This window comes from Heterodontus francisci, chromosome 30 (genome assembly GCF_036365525.1).
Source record: "Heterodontus francisci isolate sHetFra1 chromosome 30, sHetFra1.hap1, whole genome shotgun sequence".
NCBI lineage: Eukaryota > Metazoa > Chordata > Chondrichthyes > Heterodontiformes > Heterodontidae > Heterodontus > Heterodontus francisci.
This window is the reverse complement of record NC_090400.1, coordinates 6,667,855-6,685,843: the sequence shown is the minus strand read 5'-3', so window position 1 is coordinate 6,685,843 and position 17,989 is coordinate 6,667,855. Positions and strand designations below refer to the sequence as shown.

General features: G+C 44.9%; 1 protein-coding gene across 1 annotated transcript in view; it reads right to left on the bottom strand.

Annotated features, from left to right (window-relative positions):
* Positions 1-12,745: 12,745 nt before the first annotated feature.
* LOC137346464 (multidrug and toxin extrusion protein 1-like) overlaps positions 12,746-17,989 on the bottom strand; it is a 69,446-nt gene continuing 64,202 nt past the window's right edge. The window contains exons 16-17 of the mRNA XM_068009916.1: positions 17,500-17,581; positions 12,746-13,018 (exon numbers count right to left, since the gene is read on the bottom strand). Of these exons, the coding sequence (XP_067866017.1) occupies positions 12,780-13,018; positions 17,500-17,581 (321 nt within the window). The 3' untranslated portion in view covers positions 12,746-12,779. The remainder of the gene's footprint in view (positions 13,019-17,499; positions 17,582-17,989) is intronic.

Genomic DNA, 17,989 nt, shown 5'->3' with positions numbered 1-17,989 from the left:
AGTGGGCTTCGCCATCAGAAACTCCTTGCTCAGCATGATAGAGCCTCCCTCAAATGGCTCGGAACGCATACTGTCCATCCGACTGCTCACCACCTCTGGTCCAGTACACCTACTCAGCATCTATACTCCAACACTCTGCTCCCCACCTGAAGCTAAAGACCAGTTCTATGAACAACTCCATAACATCATTAGCAGCATCCCCAACACCGAACACCTATTCCTGCTGGGGGAATTTAATGCCAGGGTTGGGGCCGACCATGACTCATGGCCCTCCTGCCTTGGGCGCTATGGCGTTGGAAGGATGAATGAGAACGGGCAGAGACTGCTTGAGTTGTGTACCTATCATAACCTCTGCATCACCAACTCGTTCTTTCACACTAAACCCTGTCACCAGGTTTCATGGAGGCACCCAAGATCGCGTCGTTGGCACCAGCTAGACCTCATTGTCACAAGGCGAGCCGCCTTAAACAGTGTTTAAATCACACGCAGCTTCCACAGTGCGGACTGCGACACCAACCACTCCCTGGTGTGCAGCACGGTTAGACTCAGACCAAAGAAGTTGCATCATTCCAAGCAGAAGGGCCACCCGCGCATCAACACGAGCAGAATTTCTCACCCACAGCTGTTACAAAAATTTCTAAATTCACTTGTAACAGCCCTTCAAAACACTCCCACAGGGGATGCTGAGACCAAGTGGGCCCACATCAGAGACGCCATCTCTGAGTCAGCTTTGACCACCTACGGAAAAAGTGCAAAGAGAAATGCAGACTGGTTTCAATCTCATAATGAAGAGCTGGAACCTGTCATAGCCACTAAGCGCATTGCACTGTTGAACTACAAGAAAGCCCCCAGCGATTTAACATCCGCAGCACTTAAAGCAGCCAGAAGTACTGCACAAAGAACAGCTAGGCGTTGCGCAAACGACTACTGGCAACACCTATGCAGTCATATTCAGCTGGCCTCAGACACCGGAAACATCAGAGGAATGTATGATGGCATGAAAAGAGCTCTTGGGCCAACCATCAAGAAGATCGCCCCCCTCAAATCTAAATCGGGGGACATAATCACTGACCAACGCAAACAGATGGACCGCTGGGTTGAGCACTACCTAGAACTGTACTCCAGGGAGAATGCTGTCACTGAGACTGCCCTCAATGCAGCCCAGCCTCTACCAGTCATGGATGAGCTGGACATACAGCCAACCAAATCGGAAATCAGTGATGCCATTGATTCTCTAGCCAGCGGAAAAGCCCCTGGGAAGGACAACATTACCCCTGAAATAATCAAGAGTGCCAAGCCTGCTATACTCTCAGCACTACATGAACTGCTATGCCTGTGCTGGGACGAGGGAGCAGTACCCCAGGACATGCGCGATGCCAAATATCATCACCCTCTATAAAAACAAAGGTGACCGCGGTGACTGCAACAACTACCGTGGAATCTCCCTGCTCAGCATAGTGGGGAAAGTCTTTGCTCGAGTCGCTCTGAACAGGCTCCAGAAGCTGGCCAAGCGCGTCTACCCTGAGGCACAGTGTGGCTTTCGTGCAGAGAGATCCACCATTGACATGCTGTCCTCCCTTCGTCAGATACAGGAGAAATGCCGTGAACAACAGATGCCCCTCTACATTGCTTTCATTGATCTCACCATAGCCTTTGACCTCGTCAGCAGACGTGGTCTCTTCAGACGACTAGAAAAGATCGGATGTCCACCAAAGCTACTAAGTATCATCACCTCATTCCATGACAATATGAAAGGCACAATTCAACATGGTGGCTCCTCATCAGAGCCCTTTCCTATCCTGAGTGGTGTGAAACAGGGCTGTGTTCTCGCACCCACACTTTTTGGGATTTTCTTCTCCCTGCTGCTTTCACATGCATTCAAATCCTCTGAAGAAGTAATTTTCCTCCACACAAGATCAGGGGGCAGGTTGTTCAACCTTGCCCGTCTAAGAGCGAAGTCCAAAGTACGGAAAGTCCTCATCAGAGAACTCCTCTTTGCTGACGATGCTGCTCTAACATCTCACACTGAAGAGTGCCTGCAGAGTCTCATCGACAGGTTTGCGGCTGCCTGCAATGAATTTGGCCTAACCATCAGCCTCAAGAAAACGAACATCATGGGGCAGGACATCAGAAATGCTCCATCCATCAATATTGGCGACCACGCTCTGGAAGTGGTTCAAGAGTTCACCTACCTCGGCTCAACTATCACCAGTAACCTGTCTCTAGATGCAGAAATCAACAAGCGCATGGGTAAGGCTTCCACTGCTATGTCCAGACTGGCCAAGAGAGTGTGGGAAAATGGCGCACTGACACGGAACACAAAAGTCCGAGTGTATCAGGCCTGTGTCCTCAGTACCTTGCTCTATGGCAGCGAGGCCTGGATAACGTATGCCAGCCAAGAGCGACGTCTCAATTCATTCCATCTTCGCTGCCTTCGGAGAATACTTGGCATCAGGTGGCAGGACTATATCTCCAACACAGAAGTCCTTGAAGCGGCCAACACCCCCAGCTTATACACACTACTGAGTCAGCGGCGCTTGAGATGGCTTGGCCATGTGAGCCACATGGAAGATGGCAGGATCCCCAAAGACACGTTGTACAGCGAGCTCGCCACCGGTATCAGACCCACCGGCCATCCATGTCTCCGCTATAAAGACGTCTGCAAACGCGACATGAAATCGTGTGACATTGATCACAAGTCGTGGGAGTCAGTTGCCAGCATTCGCCAGAGCTGGCGGGCAGCCATAAAGACAGGGCTAAATTGTGGCGAGTCGAAGAGACTTAGTAGTTGGCAGGAAAAAAGACAGAGGCGCAAGGGGAGAGCCAACTGTGCAACAGCCCTGACAAACAAATTTCTCTGCAGCACCTGTGTAAGAGCCTGTCACTCCAGAATTGGCCTTTATAGCCACTCCAGGCGCTGCTTCACAAACCACTGACCACCTCCAGGCGCGTATCCATTGTCTCTCGAGATAAGGAGGCCCAAAAGAAAAAAAAAAGAAGGCTGATGCTTACAAAGTGGATGAGGTACTGGAGGGCAGCCCACGAAGAAATCAAGAATAAAGACAGGGAAGAGTGCTATATTTTTCCCAGTGAGACCGTTCACACTAAATCTACCAGAAACAAAGCACAACAACTATGAATACTGTGGGAGGGTTAATTCTTGTCGAAATCTGAATTTAAATTATTTTGTGACAGTAGGATAAGAAGACACAGGTTCAAGCTTGTAAACCGTCAGGAAATTCTTCTTCACACAGTAATCAACGATGAAATATCCTTCCAGGAAGAGTTGTGGAAGTAAACACCCATGGAATCGTTTGGAAACATTGCAAATGCAGTAAAAAGGGGACGAGGAGGAGGGTGGTGTGGAATCCTTCTGGACAGATGTTGAATAGGTAACAAAAACAAGAAATGCTGGATTCACTCAGCAGGTCTGGCAGCATCTGTGGAAAGAGAAGCAGAGTTAACGTTTCGGGTCAGTGACCCTTCTTCGGAACTGCGAAGAAGGGTCACTGACCCGAAACGTTAACTCTGCTTCTCTTTCCACAGATGCTGCCAGACCTGCTGAGTGAATCCAGCATTTCTTGTTTTTGTTTCAGATTTCCAGCATCCGCAGTATTTTGCTTTTATTTTAGTGTTGAATAGGTAAGTAGTCTGCAATGTCAGTTGAACTATTCCTGGCTCTTTTTCTTGTCCTGTCATTTTTTGATGGCTGATAATTACAGTTTACTTTGCAGTAATATCTCCAAAGTACATCTTGATCCTGATAAATATATAACTGCCTTGACAATGAAAATTATGCTTAGATCAAAAACTCTTCAAACCAGATTAGAAGGCAGGAATATTACAAGGTTTTCACCACAGTCTAGTTAATAATGAATTCCATAATTCATTGTAACACCAAGTGACAGAAAACACCTCATAAAGTCATGTTTTCCCAATAATGATTAGACTTCTACATCTTGCTGCTTTCTCAGACAGCCACAAGATATCAGGGAGGGTCTTTGAACGATCCTAACTCATCCAGCAGAAAGAAGTTACAATCCCCGAACTGTTGCTTGAAGAAATTCAATGCTGTCACTGTACCCATTTAAAGTATGACAAAACCTCCTGACTTCAATCCTAAGTTTGCCTCTTGACTGATTAAGCTACACCTGCCTTGTATTCCTGGCCATGGTCATGATTAAAGTTCAAATAGGTTCCTGATTCACCTTTCCCACGCCATTTCCTGTAAGTTTCTTCTCTGAGGTTGACCCCACTTAGCTGCCTTCTTTTCGAGCCCACGTTCCTCCAGTCTTTCTGAAAAAAATCTAATTCTCCAACATTCAGTCTCATGGTTCCTCTGGGTGTCAGCTGTGACTCAGCGGGTAGTCGAGGTCCTGTCTGTCCACTCTGAAGGCCACAAAAGATCCCGTGGCACTATTTTAAAGAAGAGCAGGGGAGCTCTTCGTGGTGTCCTGATCAATGTTTATCTCTCAACCAACTTCACTAAAACATTTTTGTTTGTGGGATCTTGCTGTGTGCACATTGGCTGCTGTGTTTCCTACACTGCAATAGTGAGCACACTTCAAAAGGACTTCATGGGCTGTAAACTACATTGGGATGTCCTGAGGTTCTGAAAGGTGTTGCATAAATGCAAGACTTTCTCATCTCAAGGGATTGAAGGTCTTCTATGTGTCTTGATGACTAAAACTGAACACAATGTGTTGTCTGACAATGCACTGCGTAATTCTAGCTTGACAGTCTCTGACTCGCACTCTACTGCTTGAACTCTATTGTTCAGCATCCTATCCACTTTGTTTATTGCTGCTCTGCAGTGATTGAATATATTAAGTAGCAAGTCTATTAATATTCCAGATTACTTTCAACTTACATTTTAGCCATTTCAACACCTTTCATGGAATATTTACTTGCAAGACATGAACTGCAGATTGCTGAATTGTCCACCGCCATTTATGATTGGACATGGCAGAGTTGCAAATCTTTAACCAGAACCCTCACCCATGCCGTTGTTACCTCAAGATTTGACTGTTCCAACACACACCTGGCCAGACCCAGGTTCTACTGTTCGTAAACTTGAGGTCATCCAAAACTCTACTGCCCGTGACCTAACTCGCACCAAGTCCCATTCACTCATCAACCCTGTGCCAGATGACCTACATTGGCTCCTGATTAAATAAAGCCTCAAAATTAAAACTCTCACCTCTGTTTACAGACCACTCCACGATCTCGCCTTTCCCTCTCCCTGAAATCTCCTCCAGCCCTACAACTCTGAGATATCTGTGCTCCTCCAATTCTGTCCTCTTCAGCAACACCAGTTTTAATCACTCCACCACTGGCGGCCGTGCCTTCAGATGCCACAGTCCTAAGCTCTGGAATTCACTCCCGAAACCTTTGTGGCTCAACACACTTTCCTCCTTTAAGGCACTGCTCAAAAACTGCACCTTTGACCAAACTTTTGGTCATCATAGAATGATTGGGTTTGATATTATTCCAGTGATGGGGATCCAGGCGGCATGCCAGAAGGTTGGGGACAGCCCGCCTTGCCCATCAGATGGACCCCCTTGCAATTTAGTGGCGGGCAGCTGCTGTAGGAGACGCCATCCCTTTAAGGGACGAGCTCCCGCATCCTGAACTGCTGGCCAATCGGAGGGCTGGCAGCACTGCAGTACCAGCAGTGCCATTGGAAGCGGTGGCCACTGCTGGTACTGCAGGAGGTCTGCAGCAGAGAAGATGTCGGAGACCCCGAACAGGTAATTGGGGCCAGTGTCACCGGGGTCAGTCAGGCAGGCACTGGTGACGGGGTTCGGGGGGTGGTGTTGTTAAGGGTGGGGGTGGTGTCCTGACGGGCAGCGGCCATGCTGCCATGGGGCCCTCCAAGGGCCTCAAATTGCCCTCCAAGAACTGGCACGCCCAACAACCCTGCTAGAGGCTGCCAGGTCTTACCTTAATTGGCCACTTAAGGAACTCAATTGGCCTGGGGTGGGAGGACGTCCTCACCATTTCATTTCCTGGGCTAAAATTCTGGGGTCTAGGACAACGTCAGGAACAGCAACCCTTTCCATATTGTTTGACTCCCACCTCCCTTCCCTAAAGGACAGGATGGAGTCATAACAGCACAGAAGAAAGCCATTCGGCTCATCGAGTCCATGCCGGCTCTCTGTAGAGCAATCCAGTCAGTCCCATTCCCCCACTCTATCCTTGTAGCCCTGAAAGTATATTTCCCTCAAGTGCCCATCCAATTTCCTTTTCAAACCATTGATTGTCTTCACTTCCACCACCCTTGTAGGCAGCAAGTTCCAGGTCATTACCACTCGCTGCACTAAAAAATTCTTCCTCACATTCGCCCTGCATCTCTTGTTCAAAATCTTAAATCTGTGTCCCTTGTCCTTGTGCCATCAGCTAATAGGAACAGCTTTTCTTTGTCGACCTTATCTAATCCTGTCATAAACCTATGCACTTCTATTATATCTCACCTCAATCTACTTTGCTCCAAGGAGAACAACCCCAGCTTCTCCAATCTAACCTTGTAACTAAAATCCCTCATTCTGTTAAGTCTCCTCTGCACCCTGTCAAGGGCCCTCACATTCTTCCTAAAGTGTAGAGACCGGAACTGGACGCAATAGTCTAGTTGTGGCCTAACCAGAGTTTTCAGGGTTTAGCATAACTTCCCCACTTTTGTATTCAACATCTCTATTTATGAAACCCAAGATTCCATATGCTTTTCCAAACTACTCTCTCACTATGTCCTATGGCCTTCAAAAACCTATTTACTGCATCCCCAGGTTCCTCTGCTCTTGCAGACTCCTTAGAACTGTGCGATTAAGTCTATATTGCTTCTCCCTATCCCTTCTGTCAAAATGCAACATCTTACACTTTTCTGCATTGAATTACATCTTCCACTTGTCTGCACATTCGTCGAGTGTATCGAAATCCTGTTGCAGTCATTGGTATCATCTTCGCTGTTTGCCAAACCTCCAAGTTTGGTATCATCAGCAAATTTTGAAATTTTATTCTGTATTTCAATATCCAATTCATTTGTATATATCAATAAAGCAGTAGTCCAAAAGCTGACCCTTTCGGAACAACACAGTCTACCATCCTCCAGTCTGGAAAAGGGCTGTTTTCTGTCCTTAAGTCAATTTTTTAAATCCAAGTTGACAAAGACTCTCCCATTCAATGAGCCTCAATTTAGTTAACCAGCCTTTTATGTGGTACTTTGTCAAACACGTTCTTAAAATCCACATAGACAACATCCACCACATTCCCCTCATCAACCTTCTTTGTTACTTTATCAAAAAATTCCATTCGATTAGTCAAACACGTTTTGCCCTTTAAAAATCCCTGCTGGCTCTCCTTAATTCAGACAAAACTTTTCAAATGCCTGTTAATTCTTGCCTTGAATGTTGTATCTATAACCTTACCCACCACTGATGTTAAACTGACTGGCCTGGAGTTACATGGAATGTCCTTACACCATTTTTTGAACAAGGGTGTCACATTTTCCACTCTCCAATTCTCAGACACCTCCCCGTATCGAGGGAAGATTGGAAGATTATGGCAAGCCCTTGCACTATCTCCACCCTCAAATTCCCATGGCAACATGCAATGCAAGCCATCCAAACCAGGCGACTTATCCACTCTCAGCATCGCCGGCCTTTCCAGTACATCCTGCCTATCAATTTTCATCCCATCCATAATCTCCACCATCTCGGCTTCTGCCTTAGTAAACACTGATACAAAGTACTCATTAAGTATTCTAGCCTTAAGGTTCTTGCTTGAAGAATTCACCTGAAATGCATGGTATACTCTCGTTTTTTGTTTCATCATATTCTCCATCTACCTTTTCATCCAAGGAGGCCTGGTTTTGGTTCCTCTAACTTTCATCCTTGTTGAAATGTACCGAGCCTGTTGCTGAAGCATCTCCTCCTTATAGCTTACCCATTGTTTCTTTACAGTTTTTCCTGTCAGTCTTTGGTTGCATTTTACCTTGACTAGATCCCCTCTCATCTCTTTGAAGTTAGCTCTCTTCCCATTTAGAAGTTCTACTTTAGATTGTCCCTTGCTCTTTTTCATTCACAATCTAAACCATGTGCTCCAATGATCACTTTTACCCAAACATTCACCCACAAGCACTTGGTCAACTTGGCCCACCTCAGTCCCCAGCACCAGCTCCAGCAATGCCTCCTTCCAAGTGGAACCGAGAAAATATTGGTCAAGGAAGTTCTCCTGAACAGATTTCAGAAATTCCTCCACCTCCTTATCTTTTATTCGAAAATTATCCCAATCAATATTTGGGTAATTAAGAAGAAGGGTCACTGACCCGAAACGTTAACTCTGCTTCTCTTTCCACAGATGCTGCCAGACCTGCTGAGTGATTCCAGCATTTCTTGTTTTTGTTTCAGATTTCCAGCATCCGCAGTATTTTGCTTTTATTTGGGTAATTAAAGTTCCCAATATCGTCATTCTATAGTTCTTACACATCTCTGCCATTTCCCTGCAAATTTACTCCTCTATTTCTCTCTCTCTCATCATAAGGAATAGCAAGGGAAAGAAATCATGGGTGGGAGTGTTCTATAGGCCCCGAAGGAGTTGCCTCTCTGTCGGACAAACTATTAATCAGGAAAAAATGGAGGCGTGTAAGACGGGCACTGTAATTATCATGGGTGATTTTAATCTGCATATAGACTGGACAAATCAAATTGGCAAGGGTATCATGGAAGACGAATTTGTAGAGTGCATCAGGGATTGTTTCTTCGAACAATATGTTGCAGAACCTACCTGGGACCAGGCTATTTTAGATTTGGTAATGTGTAATGAAGTAGGATTAATAAGAGATCTCGGAGGTAAGCATCCTCTGGGGGGAAGCGATCGTAACATGGTAGAATTTCAAATTCAGTTTGAGGGTGAGCAACTCGGGTCTCAAAACAATGTATTCAACTTAAACAAGGGCAATTACAGAAGTATGAAGACAGAGTTGTCTAAAGCGGGCTGGGAAAATAGACTACAGGGGAAGTCAGTAGATGAGCAGTGGCAGACTTTTAAGCAGATATTTCACAACTCAGCAAACATTTATTCCAGTCAGAAGGAAGGACTCGATGAGAACGATGAACCACCCGTGGATAACAAAGGGTGTTACGGAGAGTATCAAATCAAAAACAAAGGCGTACAAAGCGGTAAAAGCTAGTGGTAGGCCAGAGGATTGGGATTTTTTTTTAGAAACCAGCAGCAGATGACTAAAAAACTCATAAAGAGGAAGAAAATTGATTGAGAGTAAATTGGCAAGAAATATAAAAACAAACATTAAGAGCTTCTACAGGTATATAAAAAGGAAGAGAGTTGCTAAAGTAAGTGTGGGGCCCTTAGAAGATGAGACTGGGGAATTAATAACAGGGAACAGAGAAAAGGCAGATAATTTAAACCAATATTTTGCATCGGTCTTTACAGTGGAGGACACGACAAACATCCCAACAATAATAGATGAGCAAGGTGTAAACGGGAGGGAGGAAATTGTAACAATCTCTATCAAGAGGGAAAAGATGCTTGACAAACTGATGGGACGAAAGGCAGACAAGTTGCCAGGACCTGATGGCCAGCACCCAAGGGTTTTTAAAGAGGTGGCTACAGAGATAGTGGAGGCATTGATCGTAATATACCAAAACTCACCGGATTCCGGTTGGGTACCAGCGGATTGGAAAACAATGTGATGCCCCTGTTCAAGAAAGGAGGGAGACAGAAAGCAGGAAACTATAGACCAGTTAGCTTAACATCTGTTATTGGGAAAATGCTAGAGTCCATTATTATGGAAGAAATAGCAGGACATTTAGAAAAACATAATGCAATCAAACAGAGACAATGTGGTTTTATGAAAGTGAAATCATGTTTGACAAATTTGTTAGAGTTCTTTGAGGATATAACAAATAGAGTGGATAAAAGGGAACCAGTAGACGGAGTGTATTTGGATTTTCAGAAGGCTTTTGATAAGGTGCCACATAAAAGGTTATTGCACAAAATAAGAGCTCAGGGTATTGAGGGTAATGTGTTGGCATGGACTGAGGATTGGTTAGCAGAGAGTCAGGATCAATGGGTCATTTTCAGGTTGGAAAGCCGTAACTAGTGGGATGCCACAAGGATCGGTCCTAGGGCCTCAACTATTTACTCTCTCCATTAATGACTTGGAGGAAGGGACAGAGTGTAGTGTATCCAAATTTGCTGACGATACAAAAATAGGTGGGAAGGCATGTTATGATGAGGACACAAAGAATCTTCAAAGGGATATCGATAGGTTAAGTGTGTGGACAAAAACTTAGCAAATGGAGTTCGATGTGGGACAGTGTGAGGTAATCCACTTTGGTAGGAAGAATAAAAAGGCAGATTATTTAGATGGAGAAAGTCTACAAAATACTGCAGTACAGAGGGATCTGGGTGTTCTTGTACATGAAACACAAAACGTTATCATGCAGGTGCAGCAAGTAATTGGGAAGGCAAATAGAATTTTGGCCCTTATTGCTAGGGGGTTAGAGTTTAAAAATAGGGAAGTCTTGTTACAACTGTACAGGGTGTTGGTGAGGCCTGGAGTACTGCAAACAGTTTTGGTCCCTGTATTTAAAGAAGGATATACTAGCATTGGAGGCAGTTCAGGAAAGGTTCACGAGGTTGATTCCTGGGATGAAGGGGTTGTCTTATCAAGAATGGCTAAACTGGTTAGGCCTTTATTCATTGGAGTTTAGAAGAATGAGAGGTGATCTTATTGAAACATAAGATTTTAAGGGGGCTTGACAGGTTAGATGTTGAGAATATGTTTCCACTGGTGGGGGAATCTCGAACTAGGGGACATAGTTACAGAATAAGGGGGCACACATTTAAAACTGAGATGCGACGGAATTTCTTCTCTCAGAGGGTGGTGCATCTCTGGAATTCTCTACCTCAGAGAGTTCTGAAGGCTAGATAGATTTTTGAAATCTCAAGGAGTCAAGAGTTATGCGGAGCAGGCCCGAAAGAGGAGTTGAGGCCTGGGACAGATCAGCCATGATCTTATTGAATGGCGGGGCAGGCTCGAGGGGCTGAATGGCCTACTTATGCTCCTATTTCTTCTGTTCTTATGTGCTTATTTGGAGTCCTATAGAATACCTCCAATCGCGTGATCATAACTTTCTTGCTTCTCAACTCTAACTAAATGCATTCTGTCCTTGCACATTCAAGGACATCCTCTCTTTCCAACACTGCAATGTATTCCCTAATCAGTACTGCCACCCCACGTCCCCTTTTTCCTTCCCTATCTTTTCTGAACACTTTGTATCCTTGTATATTAAGTGCCTAGTCATCACCATTTTTAAGCCACTTTTCCATATTACCACTGCATTATATTCCCAAATGGCTATTTGTGCTTGTAGCTCACCAATCTCATTCACCATACTTTGTATGTTTACATATATGCATTCTAAAGCTGTCTTCATCTGCCCTAATATTCCCTTATGTGGCTCGGTGTCAAATTTTGTTTGATAACACTTCTGTTTGTGAAATGCCTTGGGACTTTTACGACATTGAATGTGCTAATTAAATACAAGTTGGTGTTGTTGTTGTTGGATCGCGTAGCTCTACATACAGCGTGCTGCTTTCACTGTTTAGCATCTATGTATTCCTGTGCTGTAGCTTCACCAGGTCAGCACTTCATTTTCAGGTGAGCTTGGTGTTGCTTCCATCATGCAAAGAACAGGGTGGGTCACCTGACTTGTTGGTGATGGAGGAATGAGGAATATACTGAGCCATGAGTGTCCGAATTGTGGTGGCACCCAATTCTGTTTCTGCCGATGGACAAAAGCACCTCATTGATGCCCACTTTTGAGCTGCTAGATGTGTTCTTAATGTATCTCAAATAGCACATTGGCAGTGCCAAAATACTTGATGGAGGGTGTCCTCAGTGTGAAAAAGATTGAGAGATTCTTGGACATATGTAATTGCTAAAGGTAGATTGGTGAGGATGAGGTCAAGTACACTATTCCCTTGTGTTTGTTCTCTCACCACCTGTCTGCAAGCTATATCCTTCAGAACATGGCTAGTTCGATCAGTGGTGCTACTACCAAGCTGCTCTTGGTGATGGACATTGAAGCCTCCCAACCAAAGTACATTCTGTGCCCTTCCTACCCTCAGTGCTTCCTCCTGGTGTTCAACATGGAGCAAAACTGATTCATCATCTGAGAACGGATGGTCGGTGGTTATCAGTGGGAGGATTCCTTGATTATGTTTAACCTAATGCAATAATACTGCGAGGGGTCTGGGGTCAATGCTGATGACTCCCAGAGCCAGTAACCCCCATTGACTGTATACTACTGTATCCCCACCTGTGGAGGGTCTGTGCTGCTGGTGTGATGAAACATATCCAGAGAGAGTCATGTCGGAGTCTGGGACATTGGCTGATGGTTATGACTAAGTTAGGCTCTTGCTTGCCTAGTCTAATACATCCACAAACTGATCACAAGAATGGCAGCTTGTTCACTGGGACTCTGGACAACAATTGAATGGGAAAATGGTATTTCCAAGTGCTAAATCTTAACACCATCCAACTGAAATATCAACAGTGAATGAGACATTTGGAAATCTGTTCGTAACTGATGATTGTTAATACATTTTTCTTTATTATATATTTAGAAATAGATTGGAGAATCTGAGCAGCCACAATCAGATTTTGTGTGAAATTTGCCCTCTATTGTAATTCAGGCACAGTTTTATGTCTCATGCTACAGAAAATAATCTTGCTTTGTCTTTGCAACATTCACTGGGGTCTACATGTTTTTTGCAAGAATAAAGTGTATCACTAGTCCAATTGCCAGTACCAATGGTCCTGAAAGGAAAGCTAGGCCACGACGAATGATCAGTTGTTTTGTGGACAAGATTTCTCCAACTGTGGTAACTCCAGTGTCCAGAATGGAAGACTCATCTGTAACACGGTCTTTGTCTATGTTTTGTTCCATTTGACAAACATTGGGCATTGGAACCACTGCTCTGTTTCCTGTGTCCACTTCTGTGAAGGAAAGTCACATGGAAAAGTTGTAAGTACATAATGTTACTGGTTGATCCAATTGTTTTTAGGAGGGCTGGTGATCAGAACAATGATCTCTTCCATGACTACCAACCATTGGCAATAACACATTAGCTACAAGCAGGAGATCTGTCTTGTCAAAGCACGGTAAATTCGACTGAGTATTGGCTATGTTGCCATCCTGACAAAGTTTGAGAGACCAGCTCAAAACAGCAATTAACAGGAGATGCACTGGTACAAAAATGTACATTGTCCTTTTTCATATTTTGCATTTCTGCTTCCTGATCAGAACCCTCCATGATCCAACTTAGAGTTGGGTCACTAAAAAGCTAGTCTAATGATGGCCATGAAACCATTGTCAATTGTCGTAAAAGCCCATCTGGTTCATTAATGTCCTTCAGGGAAGGAAATCTGCTGCCCTCACCTGGTCTGGCCGACACGTGACTACAGATCCACAACAATGTGGTTGACTCTTGAATGCCCTCTGAAATGGCCCAGCAAGCCATTCAGTTATATCTAACTGCTGCAAAGTCAATAAGGAATGAAATTGGACAGACCACCTGACATCGACCTCGGCACTGGAATTGACAACAGCAAACCCAGCCCTGTTGACCCTGCAAAGTCCTCCTTCCATCTGGGGGCTTGTGCCAAAGTTCGGAGAGCTGTCCCATAGACAAGTGAAGTAGCAGCCTGACACACTCACAGAATCATACCTTACAGACAATATCCCAGACACGACCAATACTACCGGCAGGACAGACCCAGCAGAAGTGGCGTCTCAGTGGTATACAGTCGGGAGGGAGTTGTCCTGGGAGTCTTCAAAATCGCGCCAGACCCCATGATGTCTCATGGAATCAGGTCAAATATGGGCAAGGAAACCTCCTGTTGATTCCGACCTACCACCCTTCTTCAGCTGATGAATCAGTACTCCTCCATTTTGAACACCACTGGGAGGATACACAGAGTGGCAATGGCGCAGAATGTACTCTGGATGGGAGACTTCAATGTCCATTACCAAGAATGGCTCGTTGTACCACTACTGACCGAGCTGGCCGGGGCCTAAAGGACATAGCTGCTACACTGGGTATGTGGCAGGTGGTGAAGGAACCAACAAGAGGGAAAAATATACTTGACCTCGTCCTCACCAATCTGTCTGTCGCAGATGCATCTGTCCATGACACTATTGATGGCAGTGACCACCGCACAGTCCTTGTGGAGAGGAAGTCCTCTCTTCACATTGAGGATACCCTCCACCGTATTGTATGTTACTATCACTGTGCTAAACGTGTTAGATTTTGAACTGATCTAGCAATGCAAAACTGTGGCCAATCAGCAGCAGCAGAATTGCACTCAACCACAATCGGTAACCTCACGGCCTGGCATATCCCCCATCATTACCAGCAAGCCAGGGGACCAACCCTGGTTCAATGAAGAGTGCAGGAGGGCATGCCAGGAGCAGCACCAGGCATACCTCAAAATGAGGTGTCAACCCAGGACTACTTGCATGCTAAACTGCATAAGCAACATGCAATAGACAGAGCTAAGCGATCCCATAACCAACAGATCAGATCCAAGCTCTGCAGTCCTGCCACATCCAGTCAAGACTGGTGGTGGACAATTAAACAAGTAACAGGAGGAGGTGGCTCCACAGATATCCACATCCTCAATGATGGGGGAGCACAGCACATCAGTGCAAAAGATAAGGCTGATGCATTTGCAATAATCTTCAGCCAGAAGTGCTGAGTTGATGATCCATCTCGGCCCCCTCCTGAAGTCCTCAGCATCACAGATGCCAGTCTTCAGCCAATTCAATTTACTCCTCATGATATCAAGAAATGACTGAAGGCACCGGATACTGCAAAGACTATGGGCACTGACAACATTCTGGCAATAGTACTGAAGACCTGTGCTCCAGAACTTGCCACGCCTCGAGCCAAGCGGTTCCAGTACAGCTACAACACTTGCATCCAACTGGGAATGTGGAAAATTGCCCAGGTCTGTCCTGCACACAATAATCAGGACAAATCCAACCTGGCCAATTACCGCCCCATCAGTCTGCTCTCGATCATCGATAAAGTGTTGGAAGGAGTTGTCAACAGTGCTATCAAGCGGCATTTGCTCAGCAATAACCTGCTCAGTGAGGCTCAGTTTGGATTCTGCCAGGGCCACTCAGTTCCTGACCTCATTACAGCCTTGTCTGAAACATGGACAAAAGAGCTGAATTCAAGAGGTGAAGTGAGAGTGCCTGTCTTTGACATCAAGGCAGCATTTGACCCAATACCGAGCATCAAGGAGCCCGAACAAAACGGAGGTCAATGGGAATCAGGGGGAAAACTCTCCGCTGGTTGGACTCATACCTAGCGCAAAGGAAGATGGTTGTGGTTGTTGGAGGTCAATCATCTCAGCTCCTGGACATCAATGCAGGAGTTCATCAGGGTAGTGTCCGAGGTCCAACCATCTTCAAATGCTTCCTCAATGACCTTCCTACAATCATAAGGTCAGAAGTGGGGATGTTCTCTGATGATTGCACAATGTTCAGCAGCATTCGCAACTCCTCAGATACTGAAGCAGTCCGTGTAGAAATGCAACAAGACCTGGACAATATCCTGGCTTGGGCTGATAAGTGCCAAGTAACATTCATACCACACAAGTGCCAGGCAATGACCATCTCCAACAAGAGGGAATAAAACCATCTCCCCTTGACATTCAATGGCATATCATTGCTGAATCCCCCACGATCAATATCCTACGGGTTACCATTGACCAGAAACTGAACTGGAGTAGCCATATAAATACCGTGGCTGCAAGAGCAGGTTAGAGGCTAGGAATCCTGCAGCAAGTAACTCACCTCCTGACTCCCCAAAGCTTGTCCACCATCGACAAGGCACAAGTCAGGAGTGTGATGGAATACTTTCCACTTGCCTGGATGGGTGCAGCACCAACAACACTCAAGAAGCTCGACACCATCCAGGGCAAAGCAGCCTGCTTGATTGGCATCCCATCCACAAAAGTTCACTCCCATCACCACCAACACACAGTGGCAGCAGTGTGTACCATCTACAAAATGCACTGCAGCAATGCACCAACGCTCCTCAGACAGCACCTTCCAAGCACCTAGAAGGACAAGGGCAGCAAATGCACAGGAACACCACCAAATTCCCTTCAAGCCACACACCATCCTGACTTGGGATGTTTTTGCCATTCCTTCAATGTCACCTGGTCAAAATGCTGGAACTCCCTTCCTAACAGCACTGTGGGTGGACCTACCCCACATGGACTGCAGCGGTTCAAGAAGGAGGCTCACCACCACCTTCTCAAGGGCAATTAGGGATGGTTAATAAATTCTATCCTATCCAGCGACACCCACATTCCATGAACGAATTTAAAGAAAGGGCTGCTAGCTGAGAACCATTCTACAAAGCCATGTAGTCACACTGCCAGCAATATGGCCAAAGACTATCAAAAGTTCATTGACCCCATCATTGGTGGATGTGACCATGAATCATCACAGGTTAGTTTGAATTTCACAGCTCAAGTGTTACTGGTCTACTAAAATATGAATGAAGACTTACTGAACAATCTGTTAATATCTTAGTGTTTTAATTAAAGAGGAACCAAAGTCAAAGTGAACAGCTAGGAGGAGACATGTATGAAGTGCACTCCTTTTATCTCAGAGATATTAACAGCCAAGCAGAATGTTTTCTTTACATTTGTTCTCGGGGCAATGCTGGCAAGATAGCATTTATTGCCCATTCCTGGTTGAACTGGGAAGGTGGTGTAGTCCTTGTGGTAACGGTGCTCCCACAAGGCTGTTCGGCAGGGATTTCCAGGACATTGACTCAGCAATGATGAAGAAATGGTAATATATGCATCCAAGGTGTGTGAATGGAAGAGAACTATGGGTAATATCTTCCCAATATATTCACCATCAAAAGGTTTTTATGCATCAGATTGAGAAGTGTGAAAAAACCCAAATTAAACCCCTGTGGAAATTTAATCCCATTGTGTGCTGTCTGCACTGCAGGTTCCTTACATTAGTTGCTCTTGTTTTACGTTGATAAGAAGAAATCTAATAATAAATTGTCCCTGCAATGGTTTAGATTCCTGACAATTATTGGTCTGGAATCTACTTCAACAATATAAGTTAGAATGTTTTGTGCCCCAAAACTCAGAAGCAGCCGATAGTCAATTCTGGGACATCAGTGGTAAAACAGAAACAGCCTCTCAATCTCTGATATGATCCTACTTCCAGTTTCCTGTGTGGCACATAATGTTATTTATTTGTATGTATGTGTTAACTACAGAGTTTTGATCTCAAAATTATTGCTGCCTTTGCTGATATCAAGCAGGGGTTGGACTTTAAACTCTAGGTGAATTTTTAAGTTATAGCAGATTCACGAGTATCTCTGCTTTCATTCGTTAATTGATGAGTGATTTAAAATCAGCACAACATTCTTTTTTACCTGTTGACCTATACTGGGTTTGACCACCAGAAGCGCTGTTTGAAGTGTCCATGTCTTTCATCACACCTGCATTAACCAGAGCCTTCAAACAAAACACAAAAACCATCATTAAAGGTGAAGGAAGGACACAACAGAAGCTGCACTTTCTGTACAATGCACTCTTCAATCTGTATTATTTTCAAAGTGTTTTAAATATAAAATATCTGCTAGTTGTTAGGATTTAATTCAGGACTAATTGCATATGTTCTCATCCACTTGAGAGACCTGGCATTTCATGTCTTGCTTTAAGACATAGCCCAGTGACATATTATGCAGAGTTCCATTTATGGGGTGAGGGAACTCCATTCTTTTAATGGGAAATAACAATTCAGACCAGTCTGAGAATCAGTTTTCCTGCTGATTGAGTCCAGAGCATGGAAAGAGGAATTTCTCATCCCATCAGTCTGAGCTGTGTTCAAAAGCAAGTAGCAGAGGGGAACAAGGCAGCAAA